Genomic DNA, 18,873 nt, shown 5'->3' with positions numbered 1-18,873 from the left:
ACTTTCACTAAAGGAATAAGTATTAGGCAAAGTCACAAGGTCATTATAGATTTCTCCATATTGATCCACAACAAGAAAGAAACAATTAGATAAATGAATATTATATTTGGATAGAAACAACTACAATAAAGAAAGAAGGAAAGAAGCCATTATTCCTATTTGGATTGTATTATATTTCACAAGAATCCATGCTCATTTTGTTTGAAATTATTATCTTTGATACAGTTGACATAACTTTTTCTTATTAAAACTTTATTTAATATTTGTATATATCATTCTGGCAATTCATGTGAGTCGATCTAAACTAATTTGATTTAAAACAAAACAATTTTTCAAAGAAGATAAGGATGTTTTCTATAAAAATAAGTGGACGGCCAAAGTCAGTTCTCTAAATTTTGTTCACAATTATTATTGGAAAAAAAATCAAAATGACACTCCAAATTAAATAAATTATCAAATTAAAAGGACTTTTCTTTTAAAAATAAGCCAAAGGCACCCATCAAATATTTTATTAATACTTTTACTTTCAACACTACTATAATAGCTACGATTAATTACTTTAATATAATATTATTGTACTTACGTAGAAGCTACTAAATAGTTTATACATAATGTAGTTATTAGATAACCGTTATAATTATTTTCAAATAATTTTAATCAATTTAAATAATTTTGATTAAGTTGGTAAAAAGTATTATAATAATATTTAAAGTTATGATTTAGAATTTTAATAAAATAGTTAATTTTTCATATATTATAACAACTACCAAGTATTTTTTATATTTTGTAGCGACTATCAAGTAATAATTACTGATTAATTTCTATACATTATAGTTAAATCATAAACTTTGAACTATAAAATAGTTGAATTTTTATATAGTAGTACCTACCAATTAACATCTGCATAGTATATCAGTCATCGAGTAAGTATATATGCTATGGTTAAATTCAGTGGCAGATTTACAAGGGGGCTTGGGGGGGTCACGGCCCCCCCCCCCCCCAGTCTCCATGTAAATCATATATATATATATATGGTTATATTATATATATTAGGATATATATATAATTAAAATGGTGAAGGAGTACAAGATGATGAAATTAATCTTCCTTTTTAATATATTTTAATATAATCGATGATATACTTATTAAATATGCTATATAATTTTAGAGAAAAATATTTTTCTTGGGTGTTTTTTAATTTACCTGATAGGAATTATGTTGAAAAAAAAATTAAATTTAACAAAAATAAACTATTGATCATTAATTATATACAAATATTATTTGTAATAATATTATTAGTTTATTACTATATAGAAATCTTTACTAATTTATGATATAGGCATTTTCTCTCCTATGGCTAGACATCTCGATCTTTTCCAATTCACACCAAAATCATTATTGTTGATTTCATTGTCAATTGTAGCATCGTCGATCGCCAGAATTCAAAATTGATTACATATTTAGAAAGTCCGCAACCTAAATTTTCTATCAGTAGTTTGATACCAAAATCTTGAAGTAATATCGCAATTTGAGAAGGGTCGTTGGCCCTTGTTTCGTGTCGGAGCTACATTTGAACTTGTTTGTTATTGTTGTCTTGTCAACCACGGTAACTTAGGACTGTGATTTCTAGGTAAATTTTGACCTCGATTTCAGTGATAAATTGAGAATTCAGAGGTTATTCAAGAGTGTACAAATTTCTGACGATAATTATTTTTGTCACTTAGCGTGTGGTCCCCCTAAATTTAAAATTCTGGATCCGCCCCTGGTTAAACTCTAAATTTTAGAATCTTAAATTCTAAACTCTGACACTATTATATCAAATTATTCTTTATCAATTTATTCAAAATTATCTTAAAACCGTTATAACAACTCTACGGTATATATATATATATATATATATATATATATATATATATACATATATATATATATATATATATATATATATATATATATATATATATATATATATATATATATATATATAGTAATTAGTGAAAACTGTTATAATAATTTTGAAAATAAAAAATAATATTATAGTTGATCCGGTGGTATGGATCAGGGGTCCACATAGGAAGGGGTCAACGACACAGGAGAGTGAAAGTCAAGATCAAATTGGGGACTCGGTCGATCGGGGGGTCACCTGGCCGACCGACCGGAGTGAATCCCGAGTCGGCACGAAGATAGTTCGACCTTGGGTTGAGCTTTCGACGCTCACGAGTTTCCCTTATAGAGGAACCGTTTTGACGAGCGACCGATCCGCTCGGTCGAACTGCAGATCAACCAGCTCGTACTCCCGTCCGAGTATATGACCAAGCGGCCTTCTCGCCCGGTCCGATGCGCGTACATACCCGAGCGCCCTGGAGGCCGAGCGATCAATCCCGTCCGGCCCAATAAGAGACAAAAGACTCAGAAGAGGACAACTAGTCATATCATTCTCGAGACACCTACCGCCGACAAATAGCATGGTCGGCGGTCGGGTCGTACCAAGGATCGTACGGTGGAAGTTTCCACTGTCGAGTCAGAGATATGTTCAGATGGTTGCGGTATGGCGTCAGACATGCTTTTCTGACATAACTATTCTGAGGTATGCTTTGAGGAGCGTGCACGCCCCGAGAAGCCTGCACGCGCCTCTCTGGGGTCATATATAAGGACCTTCAGACTTCGGCGGAGGTATGCATTCTCATCTACTGTAGCTCTTGGCCTCGTTGTGCTGTTTCGATTTCCCCTTGCCTGACTTGAGCGTCGGAGGGTCGTCGCCGGGATTCCTTTCCCGACTCGGTTTTGTTGCAGGTTCACAGGAGACCACGTCATCCTGGAGTCTACGCGGAGTCAGCAGAGAGCGCCACGCCCACAGCATCCATCGACTCAACTCTCGGATAAGATAAAATTGGCGCCGTCTGTGGGAACGCACCTGAATATGAGCCGAGAAGATGGAAGAAGCTGGACGCCAACTCATGGTGACGCTCTCTCCCGAGGAGCACGACGCACTCATCCAAGCGCGAGCTGCGAAGATGGTCGAGCAACAACAGAAAGCCCAAGCCGAGCAGATAGCGCAGTAGGCCACCTCGGTTTCTGGTGGCTGAGCAACGATGGAGGACCGACCGAAGCAATTCTCTACTTGGGCATAGAACAAGGGGCAGACCGGCACACCAGGAGACGCGCCGCTGGCCCCTATTACGTTTCATCGGGCACTGTTCCAAACTCCGTCAGAGCTGGCCCTAGCCAACTAGGGATCGTCCGATGAAGCACCCGTACGGGACGCCAGGAAGGAGAAGGCGCCGTGGGCTGAGTCATCCCCCGAGCGGGTCAATCGCCAGTTCTCCGAGGCGATCTTACAAGACCGTCTCCCAAAGCATTACGCTCCCATATCGATCGGAGAGTATAACGGTACAATCGATCCGGACGACCACCTCGGTAAGTTCGATAATGCTGCTACTCTCCATCAATACACCGACGGAGTCAAATACAGAGTTTTCCTCACTACATTGTCGGGTTCGGCACAACGCTGGTTCCGGAGGTTGCCGGACGGATCAATTAAGAGATTCAGAGACTTCCGAACGGCATTCCTTCATCACTTTGCCAGCAGCCGACGCTACCAGAAGACCAGCGTCACCCTCTTTTCCATGAAACAAGGGCCAAGAGAAACTCTCTGAGCCTACATCCAACGCTTCAACCAAGCAGCTATGGACATCCCCGCGGTCTCGTCCAAAACAATGATGCATACTTTCACACAAGGCTTAGTCGACGGGGATTTCTTTCGCTCGCTCATCAGGAAGCCGCTTCGCGACTACGACCACATGCTGAAAAAAGCAAGTGAGTATATTAACGTGGAGAAAGCGCAAGCGGCCCGAAAGAAGGAAGCACCAAGCGAGCCTTCGGCCCCGATCGAACGTAGACCCCACGCGAGCCAGCAACCGTCGAGAGGACCACGTGCCGAGGGGATGAGGCCACATCAAGATTCCAGGTCGCCCGTCGTTCAGCACATTGCGGCTGAGCGACCTAGACAAAAAGGCAAGGTATGGACGCTCATGTTTTATAGAATCCATCAATCAGCCACTCATAACACTCGAGACTGCCGGAGTCTACCCCCGGTCAGCCAACCTGAGCCGAGGAACTATCGCCGCTGATCACCTTCACTGGACAGGCGAGCTCATCATCAGAACGGTGAGCAGCGAATAGCTAGGTGTTCACCTGAGCGACATCACCATCAGCAACAACATCACCAGCCAAGAGTCAACCCCCGAGCCTCACAGGAGCGAGCAAGACCCTCTGCTCGGGAGGAGGAGAATAGAAGCAATGTAGCTCGGGGCGAGATCAACATCATCGTCGGCGGACCGACGAGCGGTGACTCGAATCGGGCCTGAAAGTCACACACCCGACAACTCAGGATCCACGCGGTTGGCTGCAGCCAAAAACGGGCATCCGGGCCCGAGATCAGCTTTGGTCCCGGGGACCTTGAGGGAGTGGAAGTACCCTACGATGACGTCCTCATCATCCGAGCGGTAATAGCTAACTACATTATCCACCGCATATTTATTGATACAGGCAGCTCGACCAACATTATCTTCAAGAAGGCGTTTGACCAGCTTCAAATTGACCGAGCCAAGCTATTGCCAATGGCGACCCCGTTATATGGGTTCACTGGCAATGAAGTCCTTCCGATCGGGCAGACCAGGTTGGCTATCTCGCTGGGAGAAGAGCCGCTACGGAGGACGCGGACCACTAATTTCATTGTGGTCGATGCCCCCTCGACCTACAATGTAATATTGGGGCGACCGACCCTCAATGAGTTCCGGGCGGTCGTCTCAACCTTTGCCAAAAAATCAAATTCCCCGTAGAAGATCGAGTGGGAGAAGTCCGAGGAGATCAGCTGGCGGCCCGACGATGCTATGTGGAGATGGTCCAAGCCGAAGCAAAGTCCGCTCGGAAAGCACCGCGCCTCGAGGTAAACGCTATAACTGAAAAAACCCCTACTTTAGTTTATGAGGAAAAGGAGGAAGTACAGATTCAGGAAGGGCGACCGGAGGCCACCACATTCATTGCGTCCGATCTGGAAGAAGAACGGAAGGAAGAGTTGGTCAGATGCCTCCAGCAAAATCACGATGTCTTCACGTGATCACCGCACGAGCTGCCAGAGATCTCGCCAAGCGTCGCGCAGCACTAGCTACACGTCCGGCCGGACGCTCTTCCCGTCAAGCAAAGGAAGCAGGACTATAGTGCCGAGCAGAACATCATCATACAGGCGGAAGTCGAGAAGCTCTTGGAGGCCGGCCACATACGCGAGGTACAGTTCCTGAGTTGGTTAGCGAATGTGGTACTGGTCTCCAAACCTGGCAACAAATAGCGGGTCTGCATCGATTTTCGTGATCTCAACAAAGCATGCCCAAAGGACTTCTACCCTTTGCCCCGGATTGACCAAATGGTGGACTCAACCGCTGGATGCGAGCTGATATGCATGTTGGATGCTTATCAGGGGTACCACCAAGTGCCGCTCGCCCGGGAAGACCAAGATAAAGTAAGCTTCATTACGGCGGACGACACCTATTGCTACAACGTAATGCCGTTCGGACTGAAGAACGTCGGAGCTACGTACCAGCGACTCATGAACAAGGTGTTCCGAAAGCAGATCGGGCGAAACCTAGAGGTATATGTTGATGATATACTCATTAAATCACTCCGAACGGCCGACCTCTGTGCAGATATAGAAGAAACCTTCCGGACATTACGGGCTTACGGGGTCAAGTTGAACCCGCAAAAGTGTATGTTCGGAGCAAAAAGTGGTCGTTTCCTAAGCTACATAGTCATCAAGCGAGGCATTGAAACCAACCCTAGCAAGGTCAAAGTGCTACAAGATATGCCGCCGCCCAGAAACTTGAAGGAAGTCCAACGCCTTACGGGTCGCATAACAGCACTATCCCGGTTCATCTCCAGGACAGTCGATCGGAGCATGCCCTTCTTCAGGATCCTACGCCGAGCAACCAAATTCCGATGGGATGAGGAATGTGACCGAGCATTCGAAGAATTGAAGGCCTACCTAAACTCATTACCTGTATTAGCTAAGCTATATGTCGGCGAGCCTCTCCGCATTTATTTGTCTTCAACCAAGCACGCGGTCGGCTCGGTGCTAGTCCGGCAGAACGACGAAGAACAACCAGTGTATTTCCTTAGCCACATTCTAAAGGATGCTGAGTCTCGCTACATTGGTCTTGAGAAGCTTGCCTTCGCACTTGTTCTCGCCGCTCGGAGGCTCCGGGCCTATTTCTTGGGGCATACGATCGTTGTCATGACAAATAGCCCCTTAGGTCGAGTTCTGCTGAACCCCGAGGCGTCCGGGCGACTGATCAAATGGACCATGGAGCTTAGCGAGTTCGACATACAGTATCAGCCCCGAACGGCTATCAAGGTGCAGTCGCTGGCAGACTTCGTCACTGAGGTACAAAATCCCGATCCCGGAGCCACCTAGAAGGTATACGTAGATGGATCGTCCACTCGGCAGGGAAGTGAGGTTGGCGTACTGCTGGTTTCCCCCCATGGAGAACGAATGCACCTGTCCGTACGACTGGACTATTGAGCAACCAACAATGAAGCAAAGTATGAGACGCTTATAGCAGGTTTGTAAGTCGCTCGGCATGTGGAAGCTAGAAATGTTTTGATTCATTCAGATTCACAGTTGGCTGCTCAGCAACTTTCGGGAGCATTTGAGATAAGCAACGTCCGGCTCAAGCTTTATGCGGAAGTCTTTGCAAAATTGAAAGTCGATTTCCGAGAGGTGTTGATACAGAAGATCTCCCGATCGGAGAATTAGGCTGTAGACGAGCTGGCTAAGCTAGCCAGCTCGATATCACCGATCGACATCGAGCAACCAGTCGAGCAGGTGTCTCTGGTAGGCCCACATCGACCGGATGGAGGGACTCACATTTCCAAATGACTAGCGGACAACTATAACAGAGTTTCTGAAGTCAGGAGCAACGTCGTCCGATCGGTCGGAAGCACATATGCTCAGAAGGAGAGCTGGTCGGTTCGTTCTCATTGGTGACTAGCTCTACAAAAAAACGTTCTCTAGGCCTCTGCTTAAATGCGTTGGCTCGGAGGATGTGGACTATATTCTGCAAGAGGTACACGAAGGCTTGTGCGGCAGGCATCCGGGCAGCCGCTCGTTGGCAAGGAAGATTCTTTTGGCCTGCTACTTTTGGCCCACTTTACAGGAGGACGCCGTCTAGACAGTCGCCACGTGCCTATCCTGCCAAAGGTATCACAATTTCTCACATCGTTCCGCGGAAGAATTAAAGACATCCACAGTATCCTGCCCGTTCGATCAATGGGGCATGAACATTGTAGGACCATTTCCAATGGCGACAGGACAACGGAAGTTCCTACTAGTGGCGGTCGACTATTTCTCTAAGTGTCTCGAGACCGAACCAATGGCTAAAATAACCGAGTAGATGGTCAAAAAATTCATCTGGCAGCACATCATTTGTCGGTTCGGCATCCCGCGGTGACTCATATCAGATAACGGGAGACAATTCTCGAGCCAACAACTCATGGAGTTGTGTGAGGGGTACGACATCCAGCAGGCTTTTACCTCCGTTACGTACCCCCAAAGCAATGGGCAAGCTGAAGTCGCCAATCGGGAGATTTTGCGAGTTCTACGAGCTCGGCTCGACCATGAAGGTGGGAGTTGGGTAAACATGCTGCCCGGGGTATTATGGGCACTCCGAACGACACCCAAGGAAGGAATAGGAGCGACCCCCTTCCACCTGGTGTATGGGGGAGAGACCATCGTCCCAGCAGAAGTCGGGGTAGAATCCGATCGGATCCGAGTCTACGACGAGAACAATGCTGAGCGGAGGCATTTGGAGCTGGACCTGGTGGACGAGACGCGAGCCAAGGCCGCCGTCCGGTCAATGGTGTACTGGCAGAGGATGAAGCAAAACTACAACAGACGGATAATTCCCAGATCTTTTCAAGTCGACGACCTCGTCTAGAAGAAAGTTAAGTCGGTCGGCGATGTGACCAAGCTGGGAGCTCCTTGGGCTGGACCATTCAAAATTGTAGAAAAGCTCCATTCGGGCGCCTATTACCTCGAGGATGAAGACGGATGGAAGCTAGAACAACCGTGGAGTGCAAATCATCTCCAGCCGTACCGAGCTGGGTGAAAGGTGTGTCATTGTAATTCATAACGTTCAATCCTTCTGTATCTTTTGACCGCAGGAGTAAAATCAAAGAAAACCAAGGGTACGAGCAATTTAGGCCGAACGAAGATCGTGGAGCGGCGACGTTAAATCCCAGAGTCGGACCGACGATTATAAAGCCCCCGGCCCGAAGACCGTCGAGCGGCGACATTAAATCCCAGAGTTGGACCGGCGACTATAAACCCCCCGGCCCGAAGACCGTCGAATGACGACGTTAAATCCCAGAGTTGGACCGGCGACTATAAAGCCCCCGGCGCGAAGACCGTCGAGCGGCGACGTTAAGTCCCAGAGTTGGACGGGCGACTATAAACCTCCCGGGCCGAAGACCGTCGAGCGGCGATGTTAAATCCCAGAGTCGGACCGGCGACTATAAACCCCCCGACCCGAAGACCGTCGAGCGGCGATGTTAAATCCCAGAGTCGGACCGGCGATTATAAACCCCCCGGCCCGAAGACCGTCGAGCGGCGATGTAAAACACAGAGCCGAACTAGTGACTATTAAAAAGTCGGCTTATCACCGATCAGCCTCTGTAATGATTCGGCCATGGCATCGCTTAAGCTTAACAAGACTCAAGTGGTCTTGTACTCGATTGTCGAGAGGCAGTTCGGAAATCAAAAGATGTTCCCACGAATTTAGTGAAGATCAAAGGAGCGGATAACCCGCACAAATACACACAGCAGAAGAGCAATAAGGAAAATTCATTAGACAAAAAAAGACGAACATACAAGATAAGATAGGTCGAATGGCCAGTACATAAGCCACGACTTCACTCTAGATAATTAAAAATCTCATCCAAAATTGTGGTTAGAAGATCTGTGTGATCCCGGACGGGAATAGTGAAGTCCTCAGGAAGCTAACCCTTGGTCTTCAGGTAGTCGGTCGTGGCAGTAATGACTAACCCAAATGCGTGGACGAGCCGATCACAGGTTTTCTCCACAAATTTCTCTGAGCGGATATAGTTTTGTTGCATGATAGCAACCCGGCTCGGTTCGAAATCTTGATATTCTTTGAAGGTAGCTCGGGAGGCCTCTAATGCATCTTGAAGGGTCTTCAGATCACTCTGAAGAGTAGCCACCTCCGCCGAACGTCCGTCCTTCTCAGTGGTCAGCAGGTCGGTTAACTCGTTGACTTTCGCCTCAAGCGCCCGGGCCTCAGCATTCTTTGTCTTCAGGTCGGTGATGGCCTGATTCTTCCTGTTGTGGCCAAAGTGATCTTCTTATCATATGTTTTGACCTGGGTCTCAAGCCGGTCCACCATGGTCTGCAAGCCCGAGGATCTGTGTCGCTCGACCTCCAGCAGTTTGTCGGTCTTATCCAAATCGGCCTTCAACTCGGCATAAGAAGGGCCTTGAAGAGAAGTCCCACCAGAGACCTTGAGCTTTTTGAATTCCTCCTCAAGGAAAGCTAAGCGGTGGCAGACCGCTATACTTTCCACCCAATGCTACGATTCGGTTAAAAACATAAATGATCCTGTCCGAACCAAGAGTCAGCGGACGCTGGGCACGTGGTGCTCTCTGCTGGATCCTCGAGTGCTCCGGCGAACCTGCAACAAAACCGGGCCGGGAGGGGTGTCCCGGCGACGGTCCTCCGACGCTCAAGTCAGGTAAGTGGTGGAGAAAGTAGCTGTCAAATTTGTATCATGCGTCCCTTTGGCGAAGTAATAGCCTCTTTATATAGGACGGAGAAGGAACTGATGCACGCCCACCGAGGTGCGTACGTGTCAGCAACCCATACCACGGTATGCACTTGTCAGAGAGCTTACCTGACACCATGCTGCCACAGTCCGAGCATGTTCTTTGATGGGACGGCAGGACCATCAGTTGTCAGACTAGAAGTATGGCACAGCCATACGACTTGACGGCTGTCAGAAGATGTCCCCGTCTTGTACCCACCGTCTGACTGGGGTGCCCGGCCCGCCGGGCGGGCGATGAACGTCGTCCGGACGGCCTTGATTCTTTGCGCCGTCCGGGCGGCACCTCCTTCCGCTCGGTCATTACGCACTGCTTTATTTGAGCGTCGGACCCCTGGTCCCTACCAGGGTGCCTTTTACTATCAGATTTCCCTTTCTTCTGAGTCCGGTCGGCTCGCCCTTTTCCGGACCCTTTGACCTCCCCTCAGCGTTGACTCCTTATGGGGTTCCGGATTTTTACCGCCGGATCACTTGCCTTCCTCTCGAGTCTAGTCGAAGGAGGCAAAGTCCGACTGACTGGACTGTCGATCTGTCGAACAATGATCATTGCCTTAGGCCGCTCGGCCAGGCATAAAGATGCTCATTCGTGCGGCGATATCTGTCTGTCCGGCGATACTTTGTCCATGCCTTGTATTTTCTGGGAATCGATGTCCGTTGTTCTCCCACACTACCCATCACGTGCTCTGCGCACGGTAAGGGGAGCTCATTAAATGCGGCTAGTAACCGGCTGACACGTGGCGACCGTGCATTTGTCAGAGTATGGCGGTCGCGTCACTTCCGATGGGACAGCCGCCGTTTGAAACGGACGATCCGATGACAACCTCGATATCGATGACCTGGATCGGACGGTGGAGATCGTTTCCGGGCGGCGATATAAGACCCTTGACTTCGTTTCCGCCGCATTTCGTCTTCTTCGTTTCCAGACTCCTGTCATTCCCCCTCTCGCCGGCGACCTTGTTCTCAGACTTTCCGACGATCACACGGCTTCTTCCGGTCATCTTCCTCGCCTGTAAGAGCCTTTTTCTCGCTTCAGACGCATTCTTCTTTCTGTTAATCATCCTTTTCAGCCGGTTTTCTTCCATTGCTTGAACCATCCTCTTCTATCCCGCATTCTGGCCTTTCGATCATGACCAGTACCTCGCAGTCAACCGGCGGTGCTCCGGGTCTTTGGTACTCGAACATGGAAAGTCGGTTCGACGAGGAAGACGCCATGCGCCTCACTCGAGCATATGACCTACCGACCGACCACGAAATAGTGTTAGCCACGTCTTCCGATCGGCCTAACGATCCTCCGCCCGGCACTGTTGTCTTCTTCCGGGATCAATTCCTGGCCAGACTACGTTTTCCTCCTCACAAGTTTTTCTTAGAAGTTTGCAACTATTTCCGCATTCCGCTCGGCCAAGTAGTTCCTAATTCTATTAGGCTGCTAAGCAGAGTGGTAGTTTTGTTCAAACTGAACGGCATTCCCTTAACCCCAAAAATCTTCCACTACTTCTACTATCCCAAGCAAGCCGAGTGGGGCACCTTTGTTTTCCAATCTAGGATAGACTTCGTCCTTTTCGATAATATGCCGAGCTCCAACAAACACTGGAAGGAGCATTTTTTCTATATACGCTTTCCCGAGCGGCCCACTTTCCGCACCAAGTGGCAGACGACTATGCCTGCGCAACCGGAGCTCGGCAAGTTTAGAGGTGACGCAGACTATCTCCATGCAGCCGAACAGCTAGTCGGTCAGCGCTACCACATTGACAAGATGCTTCTCCCAGGAGTAATGCATATATTCGGCTTGTCTTCTACACCAGCCGATCTGCCTTGTAGCATGAGTAAGCTTCCCTATCTTCCCCTTTATTTTGTTCTAACTGATTTATTCTCTGCTTCTGCAGCTGAGGTCATGTGGCGGGCCAGAGCCACCGAGAAGCTCAAACTGAAGGCCGCTCGGATTGAGGCGGTGACGAGCCAGGAGGCCGCCGAACGGGGCATTGCTCCGGCTGATCCGGCCGACGAAGAAGGTGAGGGGACGCCAACGGTCCCAGAAGCCCCGGACGCCCCTGCCCCTCCTGACGAGGCCACGGGCAATATAGAACCTGCGAGTGAAGCTGAAGTGGAGGGTCGTTCGGCCGATGATGTGCCGCTGCGCGCTCGGAAACGCCGGCGACCGGAATCCGCACCTGCCTCTACACTTGATGAGCCACAACCTGAGCGGGGTGCAGATGCGCCGGTGCTGTCCGGAACAGTTTCTCTCGAGAGTACCCCGACTCCTCAGGATTCTCCGAGGGCCAGCTTGGAAGTGCCGCCGTCCAGCCCTTCGAGGACTCGACGACGTCTCAAGCGTTTAGGCGAGCTACCCACCTCTTCTGCTGGCGGGCCATCTCAGAGCGGGCCGAGCGGCCAGAATTTACTTAAAATCGTTCTGCGCCTCCCTTCAGAGGCGTACATGGCTGCCGCCGATCGGCCGGTGTTTCCTGAGCAGATGATCACGGGCCCTCTCGCACAAGCTTGGATAGATGCTCGGAGTCGGATAGCTAAGTTGACTCCCGGGCAGCTCGGCGATAGCAACCTTCAATCAGCCACCGGGGTATAGCCCTTCCCCCTCTTCTCTCTCTTATTTGAAGTTTTTACCCTGTTCGTGTTTGCTAGCAGAACTGGGTGGAGCAGATCGCCATTAGCGATCGGTTGGCCGAGCTGGAGGAGGAACTGAAGAAACAAAAAACAGCGGGGGACGCCAGGCAGTCGACGGCCGCTCTGGAGAAGGCCAAGAAATCGCTAGAAGCCGAACGGAAACGAGCCTCTGATCTGGCGAGCAAGGTCGTTCGGCTTGAAACAATGATTAAGCAGTGAGACAAGGAGATCCAGACGGCGACCACTCGGAAGCAACAGGCCATCAACGATATGGACCACATGAAGGTGGAGATCCGGGGGCTGGAGCAACGCATCAAGGACCTGGATGCTCTGCTGGCCACCGAAAAAGAGAGCCGCTCGGCTGATCTCCAAAGATTCGATGGAGACTTGAAGGATCTCCAAGCTGCTAGCGACGCTGCCCATGCCGCGCTCAAGGAGTATCAAGAGGGGGAGTCGGCCCGCTCGGACGAAGTGAGGAAGGCGTTCCTTCGCTCGGAAGACTTCGGAGATAAGTTTATCGACAAGATATCCCTCACGTTCGAGGAGGCCATCAAGGCGGCGGTGGGCTATCTGAAGACCAAAGGTCACCTGTCTGCCGAGCTGACTATCCCCCCCGAGGATCTGGTGAGCGTGATGGACGCCATCCCCGACGCTCTTTTTGATTTCGATGTGTGAGGAGCGTTTCTGTAAACTTTTTTTTTGAATTCCCGCCGTTCGGCCCCGCTTATCTATGTAATGACTTTTTTCGCTTGCATATTAGATAATCTTCTGCTCCTTTCTATTTTAGCAAGAAATTTTTCCCTCGTCCCAACTTTAAGTGTCTCTCGATATTTATCGTCGGAGCACGACGGCGCGGATATTTATAGCCGGTCGGCGCGGCTCTCGATTTTTAACGACGGGGCTCGTCGGTTCTCCGCTCGGTTTTTATAGACGCCGGCTCGTCTCTCGATATTTATCGTTGGAGCTCGACGGCGCGGATATTTATAGCCGGTCGGCGCGGCTCTCGATTTTTAACGACGGTGCTCGTCGGTTTTCCGCTCGGTTTTTATAGCCGATCGGCGCGGCTCTACGGTTTAACGTCTGGGCTAGACGGCGCGGATATTTATAGCCGATCAGCGCGGCTCTCGATTTTTAACGACGGTGCTCGTCGGTTTTCCGCTCGGTTTTTATAGACGCCGGCTCGCCTCTCGATATTTATCGTCGGAGCTCGACGGCGCGGATATTTATAGCCGGTCGGCGCGGCTCTCGATTTTTAACGACGGTGCTCGTCGGCACGGATATTTATAGCCGATCAGCGCGGCTCTCGATTTTTAACGACGGTGCTCGTCGGTTTTCCGCTCGGTTTTTATAGACGTCGGCTCGTCTCTTGATATTTATCGTCGGAGCTCGACGGCGCGGATATTTATAGCCGGTCGGCGCGGCTCTCGATTTTTAACGACGGTGCTCGTCGGCACGGATATTTATTGCCGGTCGGCGCGGCTCTCGATTTTTAACGACGGTGCTCGTCGGTTCGTCCGCTCGGATTATTTATAGACGCCGGCTCGTCTCTCGATATTTATCGTCGGAGCTCGACGGCGCGGATATTTATAGCCGGTCGGCGCGGCTCTCGATTTTTAACGACGGTGCTCGTCGGCCTTTTTAAGGCTAACTCCTTACCAGGTCGAGCGACCTTGGCCTTCCTTTCAAGTCTAGCTTGGATAATTACCCCCTGGCCGAACGGCTCAGGGTCGACTTCGTCGAGTATCTTGGCTCGGATAATATACCCCCTTCCGAATGGTACGGGGCTTCCGTTTTTAGAGCGCTTGGCGCCAATTTGATCCGTATACCTCCGGCCGAGCGGCTCGGGGCCTTCGTTGTCGAGCGCTTGGCTCGGAAAACCATATACCCTGCCGACCGGCTCAGGCCTTCGCTTCAGGCAATAACCTCCCTCTATCATCCTGAACAGCGCAGGGCTTTGGTTTCCTTCCTGCCACACTAGTATGCAGCCCGGCCGACCAGCTCGGGGTCTTCGATTTCGAACGCTGCTTATATTCTATATGCAGCCCGGCCGAACGGCCTGGGGTCTTCGGGTTCGAGCTCCCGGGCTCGGATATAAACCTCCCGGCCGATCGGCTCGGGGGCCTTCGGGTTACGACGATAATGCCTTATATTCGCTCTTTTGACTTTTCATCTCTGCATTTCAAGTATTTAGTCGAAAAATGAAATACACAGGCCCCGCCCGGTAAGGCTGGAGGTGGTTCGCGCTCCACGGCCTATCTAGCTGCCGTCCGTCCTCGTCCTCCAGATAATACGCGCCCGAGCGGAGCTTTTCGATGATTTTGAAAGGGCCTGCCCATGGAGCTTCAAGCTTGCCGACGTCGCCGACCGGCTTGACTTTCTTCCAGACAAGATCGCCGACTTGGAACGATCTGGGAATTACGCGCCGGTTGTAGTTTTGCTTCATCCGCTGACGGTATGCCATCAGCCGAACGGACGCCTTTGCCCTCTCCTCTTCTACCAAGTCCAGCTCCATGTTTCTCCGTTCGGCGTTGTCATCATCATAGCTCTGGATCCTGGCTGACTCAACGCCGACTTCGACCGGTATGACAACCTCACCGCCATATACCAAATGGAACGGTGTGACTCTCGTCCCTTCTTTTGGCGTCGCGGATGGCCCACAAGACGCCAGGCACTTCCGGCCAACTCCTCCCAAATGGTCGAGCCGAGAACGCAGAATTCGAAGAAGCTTGACCGTTGCTCTGAGGATAGGCCACGGACGTGAAATGTTGCTCAATGCCGTAGCTTTTGCACCAATCCTCTAACATCTTCCCTGTGAACTGCCGCCCGCTGTCAGACACTAGTCGGCGAGGGATGCCGAACCGACAAATGATGTGTTGCCGATGAATTTTTAACCATTTGTTCAGTGATCATTGCCAGCGGCTCGGCCTCCACCCACTTGGAGTCTACCGCCACTAGTAAAAATTTCCTCTGCCCAGTCGCCATCGGAAATGGACCCACAATATCCATTCCCCATTGATCGAACGGACATGAGATGGTTGATGCCTTCATCTCCTCTGCCGGTCGGTGGGGGAAGTTGTGATACTTCTGGCATGAAAGGCATGTAGATACTGTCCGAGCGGCATCTGTTTGTAAAGTTGGCCAAAGTATCCGGCCAAGAGGATCTTCTTGGCCAATGAGCGGATGACCCCGCATGATCCTTGATGTACTTCCTGGAGGATGTAAGGTGAGTCCTCCGAGCTTACACATTTCAGCAAAGGGCGCGAGAAAGCTTTCTTGTAAAGCTGATCTCCGATGAGTGTAAACCGACCGGCTCTTCTTCTGAGGAGCCGGGCTGCATATTCATCGGATGGTGTGGTGCCCGAACGGAGGAATTCTATAATAGGTGTCCTCCAGTCACTTGGAAACGCGAGGCCTTGCATCCGGTCGACATGCGCCACCAGCAGCGTTTTTTCAATTGGCTGCTGAATGCTGACTGGCGTTATTGAGCTCGCGAGTTTGGCTAACTCATCGGCCGCCTGGTTCTCCGTTCGGGGGATCTTCTGAATAAGCACCTCTCGGAAAGTAGCTTTGAGTTTTTCAAAGGCCTCAGCGTAGAGTTTGAGCCGAACACAGTTGATTTCAAAGGTGCCGGAAAGTTGCTGAGCGGCCAACTGCGAATCAGAATAGAGTGTCACCCGACCTGCTCCCACATGTCGTGCTGCCTGCAATCCGGCTATGAGGGCCTCATACTCTGCTTCATTGTTAGTAGCTTTGTAATCTAGCCGGACGGGTAGGTGCATCTTTTCTTCCTGAGGTGAGAGTAGTAATATTCCGATCCCACTTCCGAGCCGAGTGGAGGATCCATCTACATATATTCTCCACATAGCTTCCGGCTCTGGCCTTTGCACTTCTCTTGTATTTCTTGGGGGCGGCATGTCTTGCAGTGCTTTAACCTTGCTGGGATTTGCTTCGATTCCCCGCTCGGTCACTATGTACCCCAAGAAACGCCCTCCTTTGGCTCCGAACAGGCACTTTTGGGGATTTAGCTTGACTCCATATTTGCGCAGCGTTCGGAAGGTTTCTTCCATATCCTTGAAAAGATCGGCCACTCGGACGGATTTGATAAGAATGTCGTCCACATAAACTTCCAGATTCCGCCCGATCTGCTCCTTGAACACCTTGTTCATCAAGCGTTGATAGGTGGCCCCGGCATTCTTCAATCCGAACGGCATCACATTGTAGCAATATGTGCCGTCGGCCGTTACGAAGCTTACTTTTTCTTGATCTTCCCGGGCGAGCGGCACTTGATGATATCCTTGGTAGGCGTCAAGCATGCAAATTAATTCGCAGCCGGCCATGATCTATCCGGGGCAGAGGATAAAAATCCTTGGGGCATGCCTTGTTTAAATCTCGAAAGTCGATGCAGACCCTCCACTTGCCGCCCGGCTTGGAGACCAAGACTACGTTGGCCAGCCAGCTCGGGAACTGCACCTCGCGTATGTGGCCGGCCTTCAGAAGTTTTTCCACCTCCGCCCGGATAATGGCATTCTGCTCGGCGCTGAAGTCCCTTTTTCTCTGCTTCACTGGCCGAGCGTCCGGTCGGACATGCAATTCATGCTGCGCTAGGCTCGGCGAAATTCCAGGTAACTCATGTGTCGACCAGACGAAGACATCATGATTTCGTTGGAGGCATTGGATCAGCTTCTCCTTCTGTTCTTCCCCCAGATCAGAGGCGATAAAAGTCGTGGCCTCCGATCGGGTCGGATGGATCTGGACTTCCTCCTTTTCATCATAAATTAAAGCAGGAGGTTTCTCGGTTATGGCGTGTACCTCAAGTCGGGGCGCCTTCCGAGCGGAACAAGCTTCTGCTCGGATCATCTCTATATAGCACCGCCGAGCTGCTAGCTGATCTCCCCGCACTTCTCCTACTTTGTCCTCCACGGGGAACTTTATCTTCTGGTGGAAGGTTGAGACAACCGCTTGGAATTCGCCGAGCGCCGGTCGTCCCAAAATGACGTTGTAGGATGAGGGAGAGTCGACCACCACGAAGTTTATTGTCCTGGTCCTCCTGAGCGGCTCTTCTCCCAGCGAGGTGGCCAGCCGGATTTGTCCGACCGGCTGAACTTCGTTGCCCGTAAACCCGTAGAGCGGGGTCGTCATGGGCAGCAGCTCGGCTCGATCAATTTGCAGCTGATCGAACGCCTTCTTGAATATGATGTTGACCGAGCTCCCTGTGTCAACAAATATGTGGTGAATGGTGTAATTTGCTATTACCGCTTTAATGAGTAGCGCGTCGTCGTGGGGCACTTCTACTCCTTCTAAGTCCCCGGGTCCAAAAGTGATTTCCGGTCCACTTGCCCGCTCTTGGCTGATCTGCAGCTGCCGGACGCCCGCCTTTCGGCTCGGTTGGAGTCTCCGGCCGGCCCACCAGAATAACGCTGATCTCGCCCGGAAGTATTGCTCCTATTTTCCTCCTCCCGAGCGGACGGTCGTGATCGCTCGCGCCGGCGATTCTCCCGCCTCGGAGATCGGTGCCGATCGGTGTCTGCCGATGTCTCCCCGGTGCGGGTCCGCTTCATGAGTCCCACGCCTCGCCGATGGGAGGCGCCCTCGGCTTTCACAGGATCGACACAAAGGGAAGGCTTGGCAATCCCTCGTGTTGTGCGTATCCGTCTGTGGAAGGTGCAAACATAGGGGTCCACCTCTTCTTTGGCTTGGGCCGCGTCTTGTACGTGCGATCTGGCGTGAGGGGATCGAATTGCTTCCCTCGATCCTCGGGTGGGCCGAGCGGCGGTCGCTTCCGCTCGGCATGAGCAGTCTACCGGTGGAGTTTCCTTTTTCCGAAGCGGCGCTTCTTCCACATTTATATATTCGTGGCCCGATGTAGCATGTGATCATAATCTCGGGGCGGCTTTCGATGAGCGACCGGAAGAAGTCCCCATCCACAAGGCCTTGCGTGAAGGCATTCATCATCGTCTCCGATGTGACCGTGGGGATATCCATCGCCACTTGGTTGAATCGCTGAATATAACCTCAAGCGATTCTCTCGGCTCTTGCTTGATGGCGAATAAGCCGACACTTGTCTTTTGATAACGCCGACTACTCGCGAAGTGGTGGAGGAAGGCCGTTCGAATTCCTTGAAGCTCGTGATGGATCCGTCCGGCAACCTCCGAAACCACCGCAGCCGATCCGAGAGGGTGGTAAGGAAGACTTACACTTTACTCCATCCGTGTCGATGGAGTGTGGTCAGATATCGAACTTACCTGATGATCATCCGGTCTGTTGTTCCATTGTATTCGCCGATCGTCGGAGGCACGTAGTGCTTGGGCGGAGGGTCTCGAGGATAGCCTCGAAATTGGCGATTGATCCGCCGGGAGGAGTCCGCCGGGAG

At 50.7% G+C, this 18,873-nt stretch overlaps 1 protein-coding gene across 1 annotated transcript; it reads left to right on the top strand.

Annotated features, from left to right (window-relative positions):
• The first annotated feature begins 7,544 nt into the window (after window positions 1-7,544).
• On the top strand, window positions 7,545-7,988 carry LOC122031522. The gene has a single exon (XM_042590628.1). The coding sequence runs from the start codon at window positions 7,545-7,547 to the stop codon at window positions 7,986-7,988; it is 444 nt and encodes a 147-aa protein (XP_042446562.1).
• Window positions 7,989-18,873: the final 10,885 nt, after the last annotated feature.

This window comes from Zingiber officinale, chromosome 11A (assembly GCF_018446385.1).
Source record: "Zingiber officinale cultivar Zhangliang chromosome 11A, Zo_v1.1, whole genome shotgun sequence".
Lineage (NCBI taxonomy): Eukaryota > Viridiplantae > Streptophyta > Magnoliopsida > Zingiberales > Zingiberaceae > Zingiber > Zingiber officinale.
The sequence above is the reverse complement of the archived record's forward strand: the minus strand, read 5'-3'. Positions and strand labels throughout refer to the sequence as shown.